The sequence below is a fragment of the Egretta garzetta genome, unplaced genomic scaffold, assembly GCF_000687185.1.
Source record: "Egretta garzetta isolate BGI_Z169 unplaced genomic scaffold, ASM68718v1 scaffold130, whole genome shotgun sequence".
NCBI lineage: Eukaryota > Metazoa > Chordata > Aves > Pelecaniformes > Ardeidae > Egretta > Egretta garzetta.
The window spans coordinates 3,224,326-3,249,175 of record NW_009258284.1 but is presented as its reverse complement, the minus strand read 5'-3'; the positions used below and the strand labels follow the sequence as shown (position 1 = coordinate 3,249,175).

At 39.8% G+C, this 24,850-nt stretch overlaps 1 protein-coding gene across 1 annotated transcript in view; it reads right to left on the bottom strand.

Moving 5' to 3' along the window:
• CRIM1 (cysteine rich transmembrane BMP regulator 1) overlaps nt 1-24,850 on the bottom strand; it is a 206,194-nt gene that overhangs the window by 59,724 nt on the left and 121,620 nt on the right. The window contains exons 7-9 of the mRNA XM_009637026.2: nt 21,980-22,101; nt 7,137-7,316; nt 1,853-2,050 (exon numbers count right to left, since the gene is read on the bottom strand). Of these exons, the coding sequence (XP_009635321.1) occupies nt 1,853-2,050; nt 7,137-7,316; nt 21,980-22,101 (500 nt within the window). The remainder of the gene's footprint in view (nt 1-1,852; nt 2,051-7,136; nt 7,317-21,979; nt 22,102-24,850) is intronic.

Below are 24,850 nucleotides of genomic sequence, written 5' to 3'. Positions count from 1 at the left end.
GTAGGGGCATTTGTGTGGTATGTTAATGAAGCACCAGCTTGGCTGTGTTGCAACCTTTAGTAACGAACGATGGAAGCCTACGCTCTACCCTGTGTTTGCCTCCCACAGTTCATCGTAATTATCTCAATCTGATATAGATAAGTATTAAATCCAATTATCTCTCATCCATTTTCTCCAATCTGGAACAGGAAAACAGAGACATTTGTCTATCCTTCTTTGGTTGAAGGAAAAAACCCAAACCTGAACACATTGAAAATACTTCCATCACCCCCCCTCTCTGTACTACCTTCCCAACATTGCTCGTGTACATGCTAAATAACGAGGGGTAACAGCACATCCTCTGTGATATCCATCATGAGGGAATCACTAGGGTTTAAAAGCAGTTAACCTGCTTCCGCATCATAAAATTAATTCAGTGCAAGTAGCAACCTTCTACAATTCACCATCAGCTTTTATACATTACCAGACATCTTCTTCGTATCTTGTGATATGAACTGGGGATGAAAGAGCACCTGTAAGAAATCTTTATGCTCCTCGGATTTAGCCTAAAAAGTAACTGTCCCAGTGAACTTGGATGGATACCGCAACGCAAGAAGGGCCCTGAGACACAAGCAGTTACACAAAATTAATTTCATTCTGTCAGAGAGGGAACAGGAAAAACAAGTGGTAGCTCACTGAGCACCGACAAGTGTTTGTACACTGTGAAAATGCTCTGAAGACAGGTCTAGATTAACCATTTATAAATTCAGCAATCTGGTGTTTTTCATGATGAACAGCTACTCCATAAAAAGCAACTCTGAACAAACACACATATATAGAATTTTTTTTAAAAAATTTTTTTAACGTCTCTGTCTACAATTCTTCACATCTCCATTGCCAGGCTGGGCAAGCGTTTACTATTTAGTTAAGTTAAAAACTCAAGTCAAGTATATAAAAGATATATATTTTTTCATAAGGTAATGAAAACTGCATTTTAAACTCTAAAAATTAATCTCTCTCCCAGATAACATCATTCTTTGCGTCACTGAAATAATGTTGTTTTATTCATACACTAATTATGTCCAGTATCAAACTGTATTGTGCAACGAGAATTTTAGTTGTGACTAAATGACACTGATGAATAAGAAACCAGGAATAATCCAATTATCAGTAATACCATAGAATCATAGAATCACAGAATGTTTTGGCTTGGAAGGGACCCCTAGCGCCCATCCAGTCCAACCCCCTTGCAGGAGCAGGGACACCGCTAACCACATCAGGTTGCTCACAGCCCCGTCCAACCTGGCCTTGAATGTCCCCAGGGATGGGGCCTCCACCACCTCTCTGGGCAACCCCTGCCAGGGTTTCACCACCCTCATTGTAGAGACCTGGCCTCATAGCAGAGGGGCTCCAGCCCTCCCATCATTTTAGTAGCCCTCCTCTGGCCCCACCCCAACAGGTCCATGTCCTTCTTGTGCTGAGGGCTCCAGAGCTGGACGCAGGGCTCCAGGTGAGGTCTCCCCAGAGCAGAGCAGAGGGCCAGAATCTGACCAGCCGACAAACATTTTGATCTTCTAACTTCTCCTATATTTATCAATAAGCTTTAAGCAAAACTAAGAGTAAAATAAGTGAACAATGCTGATCTTAAATGATCTCTTCCTATACTTTTTTGGGCCAAAAGAGTATCGCGCATTGCCACATACAGGTCTAGTTAAACCATGCTTATTTTTCCCGTCCTCCCTAGTTTATTCAGTCACAGGCAGTGCTGTGCCAGCTACTTCAATCCTCCCAATTTTTAAAGCAAAGCAGGAATTACCAGGTAAGCAGCAGCCATGACGTACCGAAGCGTAACAGAGGAAATACCAAATCTTACCTTCACAAACTGGGCAGCACTCCCCAGGGACTTTAACAGGATTTAGGCAGCTCTGCCCGCAGGCCGTTGCGACGCAGTGCGGATCTCCATTGATGCACTGGCAGAAAGTACAGTCGTCCTCTCGCCAGCGGTCCCCATGAGCTTGGATCTGACCGTTGGCATAGCAGCCGGCAGGGTTATTTACTGGATAAACCGGGTCTGAAATGAGAGGAATTGCAAGAGAACATGAAGTTTTATCTTCCCTTTTACGCCGAGACTTTATATATGAAAATTGTAACACTGTGGTTTTACATTACCTTGAAACTGTGAAGTGCAGCCACTATCAAACCTTAAAAGAACCACCCCGTGGTATACAGTGATAAAATAAGATGGGTAACAACTTAGATACTTCAATATTGAAATTTACTGTCAAAAAATTTAAGTCAATTTACACTGAGCATTCATAAATGCAGAAATTTTTAACTATTTCAACTCAAATTTTGTATGCAAGAAGCAGACCTTGTATGGAAGACGTACCTACAAATGGCTGGGTTATGTTTTTTCAGAGGCTTAATTTTTTGATTTTTGAATGGATCTTAGATCTATTGACCCATTTTTTTGTACCAGCTTAAGAAATTCTGAGGAGAAATGAAAACACTTCAATGAACTGCTGGAATAGCTCTTGTCAGCATCGCACCGCTATTTTATAGATGAGACCTCTGGCACGTTTCCTGCTGGAACAAGGAGTCTGCCTTAAGCTACATCTCATCACAGTTTTGGAGATACGTTAGTTTTTCTGGACAGATTATCTGGCTCAGTTTTCAATTTCATTTCAGTTGGAGCTTTTTACCCTTAAAAGCTACCAAGGCCCATTTTCCTGCTAACAATCAACTTAAGACTCAGGTATTTACATACCAGAATTTTTGGGGATATACTTTACATAAGATTTCGCCTCAGGTTTCATGCAAATAAATAATGCGACTCTGTATATACTAATTCATGACTCAAAATAACAACAGCTTTTACCCTTCAGAAAGAACATGTTTTACTCTTCAGAAATGTGATAAGCAACACTGATGTTAATAGTAAAAATATATCATAGAATCATAGAATGTTTTGGGTTGGAAGGGACCCCTAGAGGTCATCTAGTCCAATCCCCATATGTATTACGTGAATGTATGCAACTTATCATGGTGCTAATAAAAAGATGACTGACTTTGAAAGACTCAAAAATTAAGTATCTGAGAATGTACAGTAACTATGTCAAGTTTTGACAGCAAGCAACAATACAGGTTACACATTAAAGCAAATTCAATATATTAAAACAAATAAATACAACTAAAAGCATTGGCTTTAGCAGACATCAGAGATCAAATAAGCACAACTCATTTACCCATAAGTCAATTTTCAGAAAGCATTAGGTTTGAAGGATTTGGGAGAAAAAGAGATGTCCTATCTAAAGAAGAAGAAGAAAAAAAAAAGGACACTGATGTTTCACCCATCGCCTTCGGAAGGCAGGCAATCCACGTTAAGTGCAGATAAAACCAGCGGCAGTGCTCATAGCTGTTGTCTTACTATAATTCATTGTATCAGGTTTATGAAACCATGAAACTCTGAACATTCGGAGTGAAACTGCGCACAACCTCTACCTGACATTCACTCCCATCCTGAATTTTTGCGATAGTCCCAATTTTAGCAAAACCCCCAAAACAGCTGTTTGGGAAAATAAGATATTTAAAAGTTAAGATGTTTCCTAATCTCTTAACTTAGCACCTTTTTTGTTTTAGGATCATCTTGCATCTGTAATTACCTATTTTGACCTAGCCCAAAACTAAATCATACACAAACAAATGAAGTGAATTTTATCATTCAACTCATGTATGGGATTCTGATTGACACAGGAATACAGAGAAAGCACAGAAAAGCCATATAAGACTTGTGTTATTTGCAATACTCTTTCATGTGAGTCAAAGCACAAAGTTCCTGCTACTCTTAAAAGGTCAGTAGTATTTAAAGCTATAAATTGAGCCCTGCAAATTACATTTCCTGATGCTGAGGAATCCTACAGGACTTTGAGAAAGAATTCTTCCTGGAGCTAAGGCAAGAAGGGCTTGTGCCTGTACTACACAACAAATTCTTCCTGGAGCTAAGGCAAGAAGGGCTTGTACTACACAACGCACAGGAAATTTACCATCTGCCATTTCAAAATTTTTGCAGAAAAGAAGAAAGCATTCTATTTCTTTATATTTCTATCGTCAGGAAAACATTAGTAGGAAAAAAATTAGTCACCTTGAAAATCAGTCATAAAAGAAAGAGAACACCTCTTCACCAACTAGAAAAGCATGAATGGCTGGGCTGTTAAGCATCCATTCTGCCCATTTAAGAGTTACCTTGTCAATTTAGGTGTCACTTAACATAACCCGGGTTATTATGAAAGGGATCAGAGCTTTCTTTTTTCTTTTTAAATGTTTAAAGGAACCAGGAAAATAAACATACATCTTACTATCCAATCATTTAGAAGTGAGAAATCCGACATCCTTGATCACAGAATCATAGAATAGTTTGGGTTGGAAGGGACCTTTAGAGGGACATTTCAACTCCATCAAGGTTGCTCAGAGCCCCATCCAACCTGGCCTTGAATGCTTCCAGGGATGGAACATCTACCCTACCACCTCTCTGGGAAACCTGTTCCGGTGTTTCACTGCCCTCACTGTAAAAAATTTCTTCCTTATATGCAGCCTAAATCTACCCTCTTTTAGTTTGAAACCAATAAACCTTGTCCTATTGCAACAGGCCCTGCTAAAATTCTGTCCCCATCTTTCTTATAAGCCCCCTTTAAGTACTGAAAGACTGCAATCAGGTCTCCCCGGAGCCTTCTCTTCTCCAGGCTGAACAAGCCCAATTCTTCCACCCCTTCCTCATAGGAGAGGTGCTCCAGCCCTCAGATCATTTTTATGGCCCTCCTCTGAACCCGCTCCAACAGCTCCAGGTCTTTCCTGTGCTGAGGGCTCCAGAGCTGGACACGGTACTTCAGGTGGGGTCTCACCGGAGTAGAAGGGCAGAAACACCTCCCTTGACCTGATGGCTTGATTTAGTGATATAAGCCCGATCAGAAAAGCACACAACAGAAAAAAGCAATTCAAACAGCGCTGGGTGATTTGATAAAAGACCCTGCAACTTGGCATCTCAGTCAGCTGAGCAGAAATTAAATCACAGCGATTACTTGGAAAAGAAGATTGTATTCAATAATTATGTCATTATCCATTTTATTCTATCTACTAACGACCTGTCTTAAGAAGAAATTTCCATTGCACGCCTAATACACACCAACTCATCAAACCCCAAATGAAATGTTAACAGGTTTTCTTGATAGTCTGAGTCAAAGGTTGCAAAAATGGAAAAATCAACTTTTAACACTATGGTGATATGGCAGAACAATTTATTGATAAATCATAAGAGCGCTTAGTATTTAAATCACCAAAGAGGATGAAGGACACATCTAGAATTGTAACTCCAATGTGGAAAATCAGCATCCACATCCAAGTATGACAGAGCTGATATGGAGAGCCCAGATCTAGCAGATATATAGGCACATTGTTTATGTATCTATATACATTGTCATAATGATTTCATGCCAAATCTCAGAATATTTACATATGTAAAAAATTAGTAATTATAGGAAAAAACAACAGATTTCACATATTCTATAAAGTCAGCAGCTCATACAGCAATTTCGTCAGGAGTGGATCTGCACTTCCTCAAGAAGGGTTTCACACATCAGACATGCCTTCTCTAAACTTCTTCAATCTGTCGTTAAATGATGGTATAGCACTGAACCTTTTTCTTTCCCCCACAGCTTAAGGATCCCAAAAGCATAGGCAAAACTGTACCAGGAAAGACCAAGAAGTCTGGCATCCTGTCTCCAATGACAGTCAATGATGACTGTCTAGACCAGATCTTGAACACAGGGCAAACATGGGCTGGTATCTCTTTAGAACACTTAAACCTACAGCATTCGTATTTCAACTGCTCTGCATGCAAACACCGTGTATTAACCTATCTGATATGAACTGATACACTAAAATATACAAAAATACAAATATTCTTTAAATAATTGCTTCCTACTCCCTACCTTGATATTCTATTATCCAGATTTTGTTTCTTTAAATCTCTGAAGAAATTTTCAATAGTTTGTAGCAAAATAAGCCACCAAAACAGTATCCTTCACTGGATCCCGTGCTCACTGAGAAGGTCCAACTCTTATGGCTGCCTCTTTTAGACTCAATTTTATGAGGTTCTTTACTTTCATAATTCTCTGTTTGGAATGAGGCACACTGTAATGGACCATTTGGCTTATTTGCTCCTTCAAGGAGCTACGAAGAGCACTGAAATTAAGTACACTACAAAGTGCCTGACAGTGATATTGATATATTGGATTCCTCTCCTCTGAGGAGGAGATTTGAGATTTCCACCTTACTTTGCTTATTGGGAAGTCATTCCCAAGTTCACATTTAAGCATTGGGACCAGGAGCGCTTCACAGGCCTCTTTCTATGTCATGGCCATAACCTGGACCTCCGTTGGGGCCAGCTCCAGGTGTGGAGTGCCAGCCCCATCTCCCTCCACTGGAGTCCTGGTTGTATTCTGGCAGAAGATGTGCCAAATATTTTCCAGTGTAAGAAAGAGGGTCAATGTGAAATTTCCCATTTATATATATTATATTATTATATATATATTATATATATTTAGGAGGTCCACAGGCCTAGCAGCCAGAGGAGCAGGCTGTCAAACAGGGCAAAGGAAGAAGAGAAAAAACATTGAAGTCAGATTACTGCCCTGTTTCTTCACTGTAATAGCAGAGAAGGTGTATGCGTTGCTCTGGTTTAACAGAACAAGATCAGAAGCAGCAGGCTACAAAGCAATGGAAATGTGTCTCAGAGCCACCAGTGCTCCTTCGGAGAAGCCTAAGTACCTGCTGCAGAAATTAGGAACAATTTCTTACGTCCTTTGGGAAGAAGGCCCCCCCTGAAAGTACAGCACACTTGACCATGTCTGAGGAAGTTCTAATGCAGAAAGGAAAGAAAACCCAAACAGCTCTCGATAAAAAAGGCACCGTGTCAGCATCCGAGAAGCACTGCAAAAAACACGCTCAGACACAGCAAAAATGAAGAAATAAACTGAATTAAGAAGGAATCTGCAAACTTTAGAAGAACAAAAGAAAGCACTCGTTTGCTCATTCGTATAGAAAAAGCAAAGAAAAAAAAGCAGAAGAATTAATAAACAAACAGGATTTAAAAGATACCGTACCTTCACACACCGGGCAGCACTCTCCCTCGGGCACGTAGTACCTGTCGCAGTGCAGCTCACCACACTGGGCAGAGAAACAAATGGAGACTCCACCCTGGCATCGGCAGAAACGACAAGCATCCATTCGAAACATGTCTCCATCATAATATTCCATGCTGTTAAATATGCAAGTTGGCTTCTCTTTCCAAAGAAGGAAAAAAAAAAAAAAAAAAAAAAAAAAGTATTTTACAGATATTGATAAATAGGAAATGGTTAAACTCATGTTGCTACTGACAAAAACAGATACAAAGAGACAGCTGATTTTTCTTTCATTTTTTAAACTCAAATACATTTTTATTTTAAGAACATGGTATATTTTATTGCCTGTTTCAACAATGGAAGAAAATAGAATGCTACTCAAAATTACTTTCAGAGCAGTTATTTACAACTAAAAGTCTCCATGTTAAAAATTAAAATTCTGAAGGAAGGTTAAGGCACTGGTATTTCTTTATAGGTGTTAATTATTTCCCATTCTGGATGAGCCAGAAGCTACTTCGAATTTTAGCACATGAAGCAATAGATTTTTCTGTTTTAAGAAGAGACTTTCTGATGTTTCTTAAGTGTAATCTTCCTTTCTGTAGGACTCAGTACACAGGTGGATAAATTGCACTAAAGCTGTCCAATCCACAGGGGCAAGTTTTTTTAAAAAAAAAAAAACCAAGCCCAACAAACTTATTTCGTGACTGCATGATCTGTTATAGGGAACTGAATACTGCTCAGTTCAAGCAACCTGGAGCTGTACTGGTCAGCTCACACCTCTACTCCCCACAGAAGCTCAATGGTAATAAATATTTACATGATTGCTTCAGTGTTTCAAAAACACAAGACTATTTCTTGTATGCCTCCATCTACTACAGAGCCCTAACGTATAGTTAAATCCAAATTTCGTGGGAAGCTAAAAGACTTCGAAAATTCCTAAGTATTTTGGGAAGGACACTGCCTATTTACTTCATTAGCATGAAAAGAAAAAAAAATGATGGTAACTAAACCAACGACACAGTTTGCAGATGTAACCAGCTTTTTTCATGATTATTATCCCTTTTTAATAGTGGAGAGGTTTGGTTCCAAATTATGAAGCAGATTCACACATCATGAATACATCATACGGTCCCCTTAGGGGTTTTGACCTTGCAGTTACCCCACATACAAACTTTCTTCCACCTCCACCTCCACCACCGCCAGCAGAGCCCGTTCCCTTCGGGCAGCCTAACACGCACCACGTTGTGCAGCTCCACAGCCTAGGGCTGAACCATGGGGACTCAGGACACCCTAGAATAAATACTCCAAATTTATGCTCAGCTATAATACACCACATTAGTCATTAGGAAATTATGACTTCACACTTTCATCATTACATTACTCAATGACTTAAGCCTCCTCCCTCTTTCCCACTTCAGAATAAAACTTTTGGGCTGTCTATGACACTAGCCCAAGATACCTGAAAACAGCTACCTGAACAGTAAAACACTATCTGGTAAATAGATATATTTTTCCAGAAGCTACGAATCTAGCAGTCTCAAAAGGCAAAGGTTCGGCAATCAGGAAGCTATTTATTTCAGCAACGAAGTCAAAATTAAAAACATTACCAAACTGTAGATAAACACATCGCATTTCATTACATTTGAACTAACTTAGCAAAGGAAAGAAAGGACAATTGCCTATGTTGCTGATTTCTGTAGAATACATGGAAAAGGCTATTTATTTACTCACATCTGTAATGCCTAGTCACATCGGGCTGAAAACTGTGCTGACTTGGTGCTCAGGTGATTTTTCTTTTTTGGTTAGTGCTCAATCTCATCTCACGTGGGAGATGAAAAATACTTAAATGAAAATTCAGGATTTTGCAGATTCCTTTCCACCCATCCCAATCCTCTTACTTTTGGGAGCTAAAAACTTCTCATCTGAGTTACTCTTGACAATGACATGGGTTTTCTTTAAAACTCTAAAGCATTTCAGGGACTCTAGCATTTCTTTCTAAGTATGCTTATATTGAGCTCCAGCCTCGAGTCATTTAATATGATTGTAAAGGATTAGAGTTGAAACTTGGAAGCATCCTGAGCAATGTTTGATTTTTATATGCCTGTTCTGTCTTCAAGGCATAATGTAGAAAGCAGCATTAAAAAAAAAAAAAAAAAAAAAAAAAAAAAAAGAGGAGGAAATACCACTGTGTCCGGGAAAACAGCTATGACCTCATTAGAAAGCAATTCACATAAACAAACACTTGAGAAATATTTCAAGTTTATGTAGCTCAAGCTGTTAGTCTAAAAACCTTCTCAAAAAGGAAAAAGTGCCAACACAACTCAAAAGGCCTTTAATCCATTTGCTTCTGACTTTACTGTTTGGATTGCAGCTTTCCAGATTTTTACTGATTCCACCCCCCCACCCCCAACAGTAGATCTGAATTCCTGCCTAGTTAGAAGCAGAAACATCATCTTCCATGAATTATCACTCATTTTCAAAATGCCCACACAAGACAAAGCAAGGAACTGCGAATCCTGAAAGGAAGCAATATGTTTTATTCCTACAATGAAAACTGCCATAGAATTTCACTCTACATGTGTTTTTACCGTCCAGATTTATGGTAGCGTATACACTCATACTAAACTATTGACCTAAGCTGATACACCCAGCTATGAGAGAAGGATTACTTCTGTTAGAACCATATGTAAGACTGCAGACTTAAGACTCAGTCAAGCCAAAACAAGCATTAAACGAACAACTCTAGCTTGAGATACTCATAAAAGTGGCAGCCTAATGAAAGAGTGAGCACCACGCCGTGGAGTTGTAATGATGCATTTCTTCCACCATGATATGCTGGAAGATTCTCGCGGTTCTTTCTTTTTTTAAAAAAAAGCAGTACTAATTTTATTGCTTTACTGGTCTGTGTATGGCAGACACAAAGGATTGAAAGAAGACAAAGCTGACATTAAAGAAATGTGTCTTTTCCTCAAGGCCAGTAACCATGAATTCACTATTCTGCCAGTAAAGAGAATACTACAGGTAGAATTCTTCAAGTACCAAAGCTTCACTGCGTGACAAATTTAAATTGACTGAACTCCACAGCGCAAAGCGCTTGAATGTATCCAAACCCCCTTTTCTGATAGAGACTACCACAATGAAACAGTGGGCATGAGACAGACACCCAGGCCCTGGGTTCGTGAACACGACTTCAGTGTCTGCCAGCTACCAGATTACCCGGCAATACAAGATTGATCCAGACCAAGCACAGACGTACAACCGCCCATCTCTGAAAGGAGCCAGGACCGAGCGGACGGTACCCGGAACAATACTGAGGTTCTACTGGCTGTGGAAGGACAGATGGTATCACATCTCTGCTCCTATATAAAGTTAAGTATGACTAAGAGACTGGACACGAGTTGGCATTAAAGTTCCTGCCGCAGAGTTAAATGAGAAATAGTTCTGGCACAAATTTAGCTCTGCGGATCTCACAGCCACGGCCGTTTTGTCCTGGGAGTGAGAGCCCTAGAAACCAGTGTTGCAGTGAACCACGGAGCCTCACGCTACCCAGACACAAGCCGTGCCTATTTCTTAAGACCTTTATCTCCAATCTGAACTGCAAACAGAGACAATCTGATTTATCAAAGCAGTTTTCTAAAGTATTTTACCTTATACTTTTCAATCTAATTAAAGACAGTTCTATTGGCTGAACTAGCCCCAAATGAAAACTTCTGTTATTGAGATTCCTGTAGTTTCCCAGTACTTGTGGTTTTCTTTGATTAGAGCCATGGAACGGCTCAGAAACACACGCGAGCTTGGCAATCCACCTCCTGCGAGGCAGCAATTCTGCACATGGCTATGCCGAGCGCATGAGATGCTTCAGGCATCGCTGTCTGTAGGCAAGTTTGGGCATCTTCTTTTGTAGCATCAGAAATTCCAGCCCTCCCGAAACGGAAGCGAGAGTCAAAACAATTTTCTGTTGTTTAAAGGATTAAAAGGTTCGTGATTCCAGCACTTTGGACGTGCCTTCAGCATACAGATGGATTTGTACCAGACTCTTGGAAGGAACTGGGGCAAGTGCTGTGAACTTTCCATTAAATGAAAGGGAAGGAAACTGATAAGCTTGAATCTTGTGTCCATATAAACAAAATACAGAAAACCTTTCCGTTTTTCAAAAGCTGCGCTGATAGGGAGTTTAAAAGAAGAAAAGGGTACATTTCATTGGAGTTAGCCCATAACAATGTTAAAGGACAACACACTGTATGCTTTTGTTTCCTTGCAGATATATTAAAAACAAGCTATGTAGAAAAAAACCCCACATATCTGGGTTCTTAGTCTTCATGTTGTACTGCTTAGTGCAGTGTATTCCCTATTAAGACAACTGCAGGACCACTCTGCGAGTCCTTTGGTCCTGCATCTTCTGAAAAGGTCATCCAGAAAGAGAGATCAGAATTAAAAGAAATCTGTAACTATTATTTGGAAATCAGTGCAATTATTTATGCCTGAATTGATGCAATTACTTACACATATTTGCACAGCTTAAAGGAAAGAAACATTATTTTGTGGCACTTGTGGGCCTTAAAAGATATTAAAATATACTCGGGATGCTGAGGAAAATCAAATTCAGCATTTCCCCTTTAAAACAAAATGGAAATAACCAGATTTTTGTAATAAGGTTTCTAGCAGAGAAAGTCCGTATCATCACATTAGAAACCACTACTATATCCAGCTGCCACGATCTCTATATAGTGCCAACTTTCAACAACAGGCTTAAAATTTTCTGCCCACCTCAGCAGTGGATCCCAATCGAGAACTCTTTAGGCAGCTTCAGAAGACAGCTCTCGCGTAGGTTGATATACGTGTCTTTTTTACACACAGTAGACAAGACTGCGACGTGTTCCCCATAGAGACAGAAGACTTATTTCCAAGTCACCTTATTGGGTGGAGGTTGCATCATGGAAAAGAGCAGGGCAAGATCCCCCAACAGAACCAGCTCTACCTAATACATCCCCAGCCTAATCTTTAAAACCCACTGCAGTGTGCCTATTAAACAGTTCCACTTTTAACTACTGTAACTGAGCTCAAATCACAGCAAGGGTAACACAGGTTAGGCAGAAACAGCAAACCAAGAGGAAGGAAGTTTCCCATCTTTAAGGTGTACGTCCTACTGTTTTTTACCTTCCTCCAATGTGCAAATTTGTGGCCAAGAGGACTCATCCTGGGTGTCCCTGCCTCCATCCGCTCTTACAGATAAAACACACGTTTCTTTCAATTTTATTTTTTTTCTTCATTAGGTCATGCTTTTCAGTGTCTGATCGTTTCTGTGGCATTCCTCTAGGCTATCCCCCTTTTGTCTATACCTCCTTCTGGAAATTAAGCAGTGCTACTTCTTAATATCCTGCAGTAGGTTACAGCCCTACCACAGAAAACCACCAGGACAGCCAAAGGAGGAGCCAGGGCCACTGAGGGCCGTGGCTGTGCTCTAAAACCCCCAAACAGTGACAGATTTTCTCGATAAAATCGCCAAGCAATTCTTGGAAGCCAGCCATGTTCCTCATAACAGAGGAATGCGTTTAAATCCCAGTAGTCTCTATCAGTCTACCACAGGAAAAAATACACGTTGCGCTCAGTTTAGCCCTAGGCACGTTACCCAGGACACAGGCATTTTAAACCATCTCAGCACTACTAAAAGGTACTGGCATAGCCCATTGCTCATGGCCAGTACATCCGTGATAAACCTCCACTGCATGAGAGAAATTGAAAATTGCAGGGGGAAAAAAAAAAAAAAAAGAATCCCCCAAATTTGTAACACAAGGCCGTGGTTTGGCGTTGTAACAGGTCTAACCATATCTTCCATTCTTCGAGAAAAATATTTAATTCTAACCTTGTCCTCCAAAGGGTTGGCACCCTTGTCCAAGTTCAAGCATCTAGAAATATTTGAGAGTCAGAACATTACTGAAGACATTAGCTTACCAAGAAAATTCACTTTGGCAAAATACATTACTACTTCATCAAAGAAGAATTTACTTTTTTTTTTTAAACTTTTAAAACTAGACAGAACTGCACCATCTGGTATCTAATATTCTTTGTATATGACATACCATCAGTCCCACAGAATCTATCTAGCCTCTTGGTTTTTATTAACTGATAGGAAAGAAAGAAGTGGATTAGACTTTGTCCTTACGTTATTTAAAACTCAGTCTCTACTGCCCGCTCACCAACCCTCCCACTCTTAGTGAACCACTGTAAAAGCTTTGAGTTTGGTTTCTTGGCTGTGGTCCTGACAATTGGTACCCCTCCTCTTTTGTTTATTTATTTGTATTTTATTTACACGCATCTACACCTGAAGAAGAGAAGACTGAGAGGGGATCTCATCAACACATACGCAGGAATTGAGAAATCCTGAATGGAGCTGAATTCAGCTTTTTCTCCCTTCCAGGGGCTCTGTGGAGTCTCCTTCTCTGGAGATATTCAAAGCCCGCCTGGATGATGTCCTGTGCACCCTGCTCTGGGTGACCCTGCTTTAGCAGGGAGTTGGACTGGGTGATCTCCCGAGGTCTCTTCCAACCCCTGCCATTCTGTGATTCTGTGAATATTTTTACCAGGAATTTTGGGTTGACCAGCCTTCAGTTTTCTGCACCTTCCTCTTCCCTCCTGTTTTACATTTAACCAGTAATGACTTGCATTATGTAAGATACTTTCCCCAGTTTGACTACAGTGAGTATAATCCAGGTTCAGAGGATCTAAAACATTTGACTTGGTTTGACAGACTGACCTGCTTTTTCACTACACTAAACCAAATTCTCACTGCTGTGGCTAGTGATTACCCATGATTCTCAAATACTGTTCAAATGTTCTGACTGAAGGAAAAACAAGCAAACCCCAAACCCCACCCTACAACCACTGAATCTCTCTAGCTTTCTGGCATCAGATTGATTATCTTCCTTTAATATTGGTCTTCCTTTTGTTACTTACTGAACAGTTTGGTATCTTTTGTTCTTCGCAACCTGCATTTTGCATCTTGGTATTTTTAAGCAGATGTCTATTTAAAGTCCACCACAAAATTCTGTGGGTTTGGATGCCCAGATAGAAATACCCAGCAATGTTCAATTAGGATCAGGACTATATTCAGTTCTCTGCTCTGGGACTGACACTGTTACCTTGGTCAAATCCTTATTTCTTAAAAGCACGTGAAAAATAAATTTAATGAAAGTACAATATAAGTTCTGTCAGGATTAGTGCCATAAATAATGGGAACTCTGTGGTAATTTGCTGGTGTCTGAGAGATGTTTCACTTGGACTCCATTCTTCCTTCTTTATAGAATCACAGAATTGTTTAGGTTGGAAAAGACCTTTAAGATCATCAAGTCCAACCGTGAAGATTTTCCTTGCTGTCCCGATATTCCCTATCAAATCCCTTCAGTACTCACTGATGCTCCCTTCAGGAGCAGGTGGTTCTTATTTCCCTTTAGAAACAGTGGAATCACCCCCTTAGGTTTTTTCCACAGCTTAATAATGGAACTGCAAATACTGTGAGGAGTAAGTGCGTCAAGAGGTGACAAGAAGCGGGATTAAAGAGGGATTTTAATCTTTCCTCCAATGCAGTACCACTGTCTAGAGACGTAAGCACGAAGAAAGCCAGGAGGCACAGAGAAAAGAGAAATGCCTCATTTATGTCAGTGGTGTCTTCTCAAATGAGGGAAAATATTATGGAAGCAATTGTAAAACAGGTTGTGTGTCACATCAAGTGAATGGGCTTGATGATTTAGCAGATGGCTTCCATACCACCGTGTGATCATCAGCACAGCCTGAAATGTCTTGAAAAAGTGTCACAGTCTTAAGTTCCAGGGGAAGTTGTCAGCCTTTCTTCCCTGGACCAATGCCAGCTATTTTTGCACATCCATCAGGTAGTCCCATTCTCAACGGGCTGAGCAATGGAGGTCCACACCTCACCTCCGGGGGAAAGGGGCGTGAAGTGGGGCTCCAGAGCCGTTCCTGGCAAAGCTGGACTCTCAAAACACAGCTCACACCTGGCCGATGGCAGAAAGCAGCCTGGTCCCCTCAACCTTGGGCCACATAGACACACTAACAAGGACCACTCTCACATGTGCAATTTATCATCTTTCCTAAAGCAATCAGAGACCCTTTTAAAGTAGCGGTTGTATTCAAATAAACTTACTGAGAGGTGGAAGCTCTGTCTGATGGAAGGAAGCAGCTGCAGGATGCTTTGGTAATTGCTCTCCCAAATTTCTAAGGCACAGCTCACAGTCAAGTCTGTGCTTTAGCGCAACGTAGATTCAAGAGGCCCATGCATCAATACCTAATTAGGGAACAGGCAAGTTTGGATACTCTCTTGTTTCCAAACACTTCCACTCTTGCTGCACGTGCAGCTTTCAATCTCTTTATAAATTCACTTGTTGATGCTTGTCATTTAATGCTGAATCAATTTTTTTTTCCTTACAAGCTCTCCCATGAGCAAAGGCAGCACACCAGGATTAGTAGAGAAAAATCCTGGTGAGTAATATGTTTTGTGTAGATGAGAAGAAATCTTGAACTTCTGTAAAATGCAGGATTTTGGGCAGGACTGCACCTCGGGAATCTCTTGCTCAATTTTCCCCAATTTTATATCATATACTGTCTAGTATTCTCTAGACATAAAGCAGATTTCGGGCAAGAAACTTCACGGCAAGTGGAATAATCTGCCTTTAAACAAAGCAATATAGAACACCACTTTCACCGAAACGTGCACTCTGTTACAATGCACCGGAACCACACAACAGGCACAACCTCACTTGCAGTTTCATAGATATGAAGATGAGATTATTTGCTACAGATTTCCCACATTGCCTTATTTTCTCTGCATCTACCTCACGCATTTCAGGAACAAGCACGTTTGACTATGGGTGAAGCTCCCCCCTGAAAATTTCACTACTGAACACCACTATACTAACCTCCACTTGCTATTTCAGCTATAACTCGATTTATACTATTTTACGGCAGCCAGAGATTTATATTTAGCAATTCATGCTTCTCTGTCTACTTCAGGCTAAAATTCTGTTACATGCACAACCTAGGGCTTGCCCCAAGGGTCATCAAGGAAGGAAGATTAAGAGAAACAGCCAGCCATCTTCTAAGCAAAGACAACAGACAAAATGAAATCACCATCGCTTTGTAAATCAGTGTCTACAAACAGTTCCGAACAGTTGCAAGGTTTAATCTACAAATTAAACAGTAAAAAACTTTCTTCTGACAAGGAAAAAGGAGCAAGAAACAAGAAAGTTGCAGCCATCACTGTTGCCTGAGCTGTCATTTTGGCATCCAGGGACCAGGCAGGGTATGCTATGGGGTGGCCCAACTACTCATACCGAATAAATCATGACAGAAGAACTACATTGCGTCAAAAAGAGAACTGTGGCTTGATTCCTACCACCATTTAAACAATACAGAATTATTTTATTTACAAAGATGCTTTCCCTCAAAATAACAGAATCAATACATACCTTAAAATTGATCTTTTTAATTGACTGACCTTTGGGACAAGAACCACATTTTAACAGCAGCAATACTTGTGCATTAATTGTAATGATGAATTCTTTTAACCAAAGCGGTGTTTTTTAAAAAGCACAAATTTATGTCTCCAGTTAGTATAACAGTTTTATATAAATACTCTGATCTCTGCATAGATTCATGATGATTAAAATGTCACACAGAACTATTAGAGCATCAGCTCTCTGTAATATTTTTTTTCTTGTCACCAATGAGAAAATAGTTCTCGGCTCTTTCTAAATTATATCCTGTAAAAAAAAAAATAATTCAAAAAGCAGCTCAACCTGTATATAAAGACTGAACAGCCACAGACGGTTAAGTACTTAACAACAAGCTCCAATTAAATGGAAATATCAGGGCCAGATCCAAGCAGGAGTAAGCGTTATTTTGGTTTACATAATTATATAGCAAACTATAAGGAACAGCAGATTACACATGATGGGAAGCTTAAGGACACACCCAATATAAATCTGAAGCATGAAAATAATGATTAGCATATTGACTTACTGCCGTATTTATAATCAAACAGGAACGACAACTACTCCACGATCTGCACAGAGCAACTGCTGTAGAAGTTTCTCTCACCACAGATTTATAGGCTTTTCTAAGACAGATTAACCAAAAGCCGGTTTGAGACAGTGCGCACTGGTAACGGAGATAACCCCATGAAGATACAGATAGATCGGAGAGCTTCTAAGTCAGTTTTACTTTAAAGCCAGGAAAAACATTTGTGAAAGAACGACTGATCTGTCCAACAACGAGGAGAACATACTGCAGAGCCCCTATGCAACACGCATTTTGCTGCCCTCGTCCATTAACTACCCCCTCATCATCGGCCAACGCTGCTCCCAACAAGAGCGGACCTCTTTCCCACCCGGCAAAGGCAGCCTCTCATACTCCCTCTGAACACGCAGCTCTGCATCTATCCCATCAGCACATACTTGCAATAACTATTACAGAGGGCTGGCCTGCTTTATAGAATAGAGTCATAGAATCACTTTGGTTGGAAAAGACCTTTAAGATCATCGAGTCCAACCTTTAACCTAACCCTGCCATCCCACCACTAAACGATGGCCCTAAGCACCTCATCTATCCTTCTTTTAAATCCCTCCAGGGATGGGGACTCGACCACCTCCCTGGGCAGCCCCTTCCAGAGCCTGACAACCCTTTTGGTGAAGAAGTTTTTCCTAATGTCCAGCCTAAACCTGCCCTGGTGCAACTTCAAACCATTCCCCCTTGTCCTATTGTCCATTACCAGGGAGAAGAGGCCAACCCCTAGCACTCAGCACATCATTAGGGTTACCTAAATGCACCATTTAGTCACCTCACAACACAGAAACTGTATTTTTTGTAGTCTACATACACCTATTCATAAGGGAGGCCTTTATTTTAAGGTAACTCAGATGATCAGTATTACTCGTGACAGCTTTTTTCTCTGCCCTCCTCCCCCAATAGAATTACTTAATTCTAATATTAAATAGATGTTATAACAGCAGGGAAACTACACTAATGTGACTGTGCACATGTCCGGTTTATTCTGTCCTCTTGCCTGTTTTCACAGGTTTTCAAAGACAGAACTAACTAATGGACCTCGTTGGTAACACTGATTACACAACTTCCCCACTTACCATCTATAAACCCATTAACGTGCATTTGATTAAAACACCCTCTAATCCTAATTGGAAAGGATGAAGATAAGGAATTCAGCATCTCCCCGGCAGTTTGTGCCAACAGCTAACCGCCCTCACTGCGGAGAACAGCATGTCCTAGATCTTACAGATTTGGCTCTTGTTACTTCAATGGCAATTTTTTTTTTTTAATGAAGTGAAGAAACTGATCTAAGCCTATCACTGTAAGATATTTCCTCCATCTGTCACTGATAGCTACTATATCACTTCTGCACTTGTTAGTATTTCAAGACCCTTCCAAAAACCAGAACTGGATATTATATTCAACTACCAGTCTCATGAACAACATTCCCCCCCTCTTCCTTTTAAACTGACAGAAGTAATAGTAGGGATTATATATACGCACTTTTTTACCAGTTTGTTATTGCACTAGACATTTATCTAGTAAGTTCTTGCCAGAATTAGTCTTCTAGGAAATTAGCGATTTTAGAGGTGTGGCTTGCAATATTTGTCCCTAATACAAGAACCACCTAACCATCCTAAAATGCACTCGAAAAAACCTGAACTATAAAGCAATGCAGATCAAGTTCTATGATTATTCTGTCCTCTTTACAAATGATCTGCCACACAATCCAAATGTCACATACAGAACTCCCCAGGCGCAGTTCCACAACTGCTCCCAGCTTGTTGAGGAAAGTATTCCATAGAATCACAGAATGTTTTGGGTTGGAAGGGACCCCTAGAGCCCATCCAGTCCAACCCCCCTGCAGGCAGGGACACCGCTAACCACATCAGGTTGCTCACAGCCCCGTCCAACCTGGCCTGGAATGATCCCAGGGATGGGGCCTCCACCACCTCTCTAGGCAACCCATTCCAGTGTTTCACCACCCTCATTGTAAGAATTTCTTCCTTACATCCAGTCTAAACCTACCCTGGTTTAGTTTAAGACCATTACCCCTTGGCCTGTCATCATCTTTATCATATTTATCATCTTCAGGCTTATAACTATTTCCTCTTTCCAAAATGATGCTTCATTAGTAATTCACCTGGAAGTTTCTCACTTCTAAATGTACTTAAACCACTTTCAGGTCATGTCATACAGCAGTATTTTTAAAAATCAGATTGTAACATTAAGTAGCATAAAGACAAATGACCTTTTTAAAAAAAACAAAAAAACCCCAAAACATCCCTCCCCCCAAAAAAACCCCAAACACCGCCCAACTCCCCCACCCCAAGTATTTCATTTTTCTCAGGTTTCTCAGAATTTTTTTTTTAAAGAGGAACTTACTAACAAAGTAATTTTCATACTGGTTTGTAATATTGTAATACTGATGTTTTAAGGAGATAAACAAGGCAAAAGATTCTCTCTTCCTACAAACCTTTGTTTTCCTCCCATCTGGCCTTTCTGCTTCCCTCTGTGCATCAACTTCCCTCCAAAAAATCCTATTCTTTCTTCCAATTCACTCTGTCTTCATAGGCTACTAAGGTGAAGATTAGGAACGGGAAAACCCGAGAGGCAAAAAGAAATCCTGATCCCAAAGCAGATTGAACCTCTGGAACGAGTTACAGTGAGCAATAAGGCAACAACGCATGGGGCAACAGTGCTAAGACAGTCCAAATTCACTGTTAACCATGAAAAATGATTATAACTCCTTGGAAATAGGATATGAAAATGACTACGGACAAATTAAGATGAAAATGACTATGGACAAAATAAGCGGGCAATTTAAACAGCTCCATCTAACACTTGATATGGCATCTACTGCAACGATTTTGCTAGCGGTACCCACAAATAACTTGCGGACCGAAGAGAAACGGGCAAGCGGTTTGTACCTTTGAGGCTGTTTCACACCAGCAAAGGCATCGTATCAGAAATTGGCTTTACATTTCTTGCTCAAAAAGCAAACTCAGAATCAAACACTGCAGTGAGGTGTGCTAGAAATGTTACTTTGACAGAATGACATGAATATGAAACAAAGGAAGATGAATATTCCTTTAGTATATCAACAAAAATTTGGTAAGTGGTATTTAATTCTATAGTATCTACAATCTTAGCCCAAATAGTGAAAGAATTAATCTGAAAGCTAAAGAATCCGTGATTCTTCCTGAGGCAAATTCTTCTATTCATATGAAAGAACTTAATTTTTATATATAAAGTACCGTTATATGTACTAAGCATTATTTTTGAATCAGCATTTGAGTATTTAAAATATTACTACATGCAAAAATCACAAATGTCCTCCTGGGGAAACGTCTGTCTCTCCATGTATGTTTATGTGCACATGCAATGAAGAAGGTAAAATAAAAGCTGCTTCAAACATGACACATGTACCGCTAACCAAGATAAAATAGTGCTGAATAAATATTAACCAGTAAATATTACACCAACACGTAACTTTTTATGCTCAGAAATAGTAGGGCCAGCTGTGACAGGACAAGGGGGGATGTTTTTAAACTAAACCAGGGTAGGTTTAGACTAGATATAAGGAAGAAATTCTTTACAATGAGGGTGGTGAAACACTGGAATGGGTTGCCCAGAGACGTGGTGGAGGCCCCATCCCTGGAAACATTCAAGACCAGGTTGGACGGGGCTGTGAGCAACCTGATGTGGTTAGCGGTGTCCCTGGTCCTGCAGGGGGGTTGGACTAGATGACCTCTAGGGGTCCCTTCCAACCCAAAACATTCTGTGATTCTATGAAATATCTGAGCATGCAACCCTTCAAGAGTATTTTTCCCCGTCTATCTACCAATAGTCAAATATCCAAGTCTCTTCCCAACTCACCATATACATCATATATGCAGGTCTACATATACAGCACAGAGCAGCCTTGAGATATAGTCACTTGCATAACGAATTCCAGGTTTTTAAACATTTTCTAAACATTCATATAGGGAAGCAAAGAATGCGAATCAGTCTATTCTTACACTGACTTACAATTTCCAAAGAATGGGTTGGTGTTAAAAAGTACTTTGCAAATGTTTCTTAAAGCAAACCCCCCCAGTCTAAACAGCATGCTTTTGTTTAGGGTACTTCAACCACCAGTTGCAGTGATTAGCAAAAATTTCAATTCTGAAAGGACTCTAGTGTTTATTACTGGTAAGGAGCACCTGAAAAATAGGCAGTGAGGGAGTCTTGCTAAAACTATAATTCCCTGGGTCGCAGGTAAAAATGCTTTAGAAATTAAAGCAACACGATGACTTACAAATGACACCTCTCTCAGTGGTGCCCAGCGACAGGACAAGGGGCAATGGGCACAAACTGAAACATAAGAGGTTCCAGTTGAATATGAGGAAAAACTTCTTCACTTTGAGGCTGACAGAGCCCTGGCACAGGCTGCCCAGGGGGGCTGTGGAGTCTCCTTCTCTGGAGATATTCAACCCCTGCCTGGACCATGTCCTGTGCAACCTGCTCTGGGTGAGCCTGCTTGAGCAGGGGGGTTGGAGTAGATGATCTCCGGAGGTCCCTTCCAACCCCTGCCATTCTGTGATTCTGTGACACAGTTTCCCACTTCAGTATTTTCAGTAGAACTTTCAGTTCCCTCTTACTGAATGACCCTCAAGAAAATAATTTCTCTTAGATCTTGACAACATGGTAAAAATAACCAAATGCCCAGCGTCTCCCACAGACAGATAAAATCCTCCTCTCCGGGTGCAAGAGAAAGCATCACGTACCATTGACACATTCAAAGACATCACAGCACTTGCCAGGTGTTCCATCTCCACGTGAGACTATCTGGGGAATGGAGCCTGCCTCGCACATGGGGAAACCACATAAACCAGAGAGACACTCGCATCTGAAACCAAAGAACAGTAAGGAAAACCCCATAAATAAATGAAGCCATGTATGAAGGGAAAGAATAAGCAAGAGGAAAACGGAAAGGTAGAGCACAAGTTCCAGTATTAGCATATTCATATCTCAGAATCATCTTTTATTAACCCAACAACCAAGACAGCTTATCAACCTGAAGGTTTTTGGTTTTTTTAACCACCCAAACTCCGTTTGCTGGTCAAGCAAAGAAGAAGGTGGTACTGTGCAACACCAACACTGCTCTAGTGCTGTATGCAAAAATGTCGAAAACTGTAGCTCCAGATTGTTGGAAAATAATTGTATTCTCCAAACTTGCAAAATTGGGCTTCTCCTCCAATTCTCTCTGAAAAATCAAAATTGGTGAAACACCAACAGCTGTAACTGCACCCATTCATCAGGAGAGTGTTCTCTCATTATAAAACCCTATTATACCCAGTTTTATACAGGGAATAATTAAAGAGAAAGGAGGACCATGCAGAATCATTAGATCTAAGGCAAATGAAAATAATTGCAGGTTCTCTTTCGGGTTTTGATGGTGCTGCCCTCAGTTTGTGGAGGGGCAACCAACTACATGAGATGCCAAATCATGTGGGAGGGTAGGTATATTAAATATTGTGGTTAGTTTTAGAGATTGGATCATTCTAAAGAGAATATCTTCTCCATTTAAGTAGCGTATTTGTTTATTTAAGAAAAGAGCCTAAAGAACTGGAAGACATAAAATGCAGATAAACAGTAGTCATGTTTGTTTCCAAGATTCTTTGCTTTATGATTAACATAATGGTTTAAAAGTCAAACGCTTAAGACTTGATAAGTTTACATTAACAGAATTCTTGTCCTGAACAAAGGGTAATTATAGGGATAATGATTCAATAAAATGCAAGATAAAATGAACAAAAAGAAATATGTACATAGCATAGCTGAGAAACTTCATGGAACAGCACTTAAATTTTTTAATTGCAAATCACAGGGTTTTTGGTAAAAAAAACCTTGTAGATTAATTTAGCATACTACAAATACACTTGAATTTCAAAAGGAAAAAAAGAACCCAGCAGAAGATCCTGTAATTATAAGTTAAAGAAATGAAAATAAGAACTCTACTTAATAATAACGATTTCAAATATTTTAAGTATTCCAGGACCACCACCCCCATTAAACCACCCATTAGTAAGAAGCATCATCAGCACTTAATGTGTTTGCTTATTCTTTATGCTTAGAAAGCAAGTTTGGTTCTCCTCTGCCATGCACGTCTCCTTAATTGCCCCACAGCTGTTTATCTCAGACAGGGTTCAATGAATGAGGAAAAGCCACCTCTGAACAGGCAGGGGTTTAATATCTCTCCCTTTAACCTCATTAGTGGTAGATAACGTTGGTATATTCTCTGCTGTAAAGTATTACTCAAAAGGAAATTTGCAAGAAGAAAACCAAGTAAATTCAAGTAATCTCACAGAATCTTTATTGCACTACCCGATTCTTAAAATATTGCATTATAGCAGCATTTTACTACAAAGGGCAAATGAGTCCTTGAAAAAACAGTATTAGTTAGATCACATTTCACAAATAACATTAAATATGTCAAGATAAAGTGAAGCAATTTAACTCTTTGTGCACATATTTACTACACTAGAGTGACAGCTTTAAAACAGGCATTTCAATGATTTTTTTTGATAATAATATTCTTACCACAACAGTAAATAATTAACTAAACCAACAAAAAAGTAAGAGTACAGGAACCAAAGTTCTATTTATCATTTTGACATTTTCTTCTCAACATATTTGTAAATACAAATAAAAAATATGGGGGAATCTAATTATTTTATTTGTGTCCTTCATCTTAAGAGATGTAGAAGGGATAAAAAGCATTATAACTTCTACTACATAGGATCAAAAAACCCGTAGGATTTGTGACAACCGTTTCCCTTTAAGACGACTCTGTACGCAGTCTTGCAGAATTCTGTACTACCATCTCATCTTTTGCTGCCCCAATAAAAGGAAGATACTTGGGAGGGGAAGGGGAAAAAAAAAAAAAAAAAAAAAAAAGAAACAGCCTCCAGCAATCAGCAAAAAACCAACAATTAGCACTGGCAGGTTCAAGGAATTTGTACCTTAACCCATCTAGCAGACATTGCTTAGAAAGATGTTTTTCCCTTGTGCAAAGAATGAAACACAAAAATAAGTGCCTACATATTACTGAAGAAAGAAAAAAACCTCTTAAAATATATGTAACAAAAAAAAGTACAGACACAATCTGAAAGTGGTATCAAGATAAAAATACTAGGTTTCACTTTAGCCAGCCTATAGGCAACATCTAGATAACCTCTGCAGAAATGGGTAGATCAAACTTCCTGAAAATTCAGGTGTCTTTCACAGAGAAAATGGCACACATGATGGAAATACAGTTGCAGACCTTGGTTTTCCAAGTCTCATGAGCTGAAATTACCACTCTTGGTTTTATTGCCTTCACAACAAACTTTTTTCGGACTTGTCTGCATCTTCTCTATTCTTTGCCTCACATTCGTTATCATTGGTGATTTGAGTTGTAGGAGAATATTAAGTGATTAGATTAATAATTTGTACTTTTCCCCTCTATTTTTCTTCCTGGTCAACTCTTTAAAATAAACCCCCAAAATCCCCAAAATACCCTAAAAAAACCCCAAACCCCACCACAAAAAACAAACAACAAAAAAATATTAATCACCAGATTAAATAACTTAAGATAGGACAATCTTCCCGAAGAA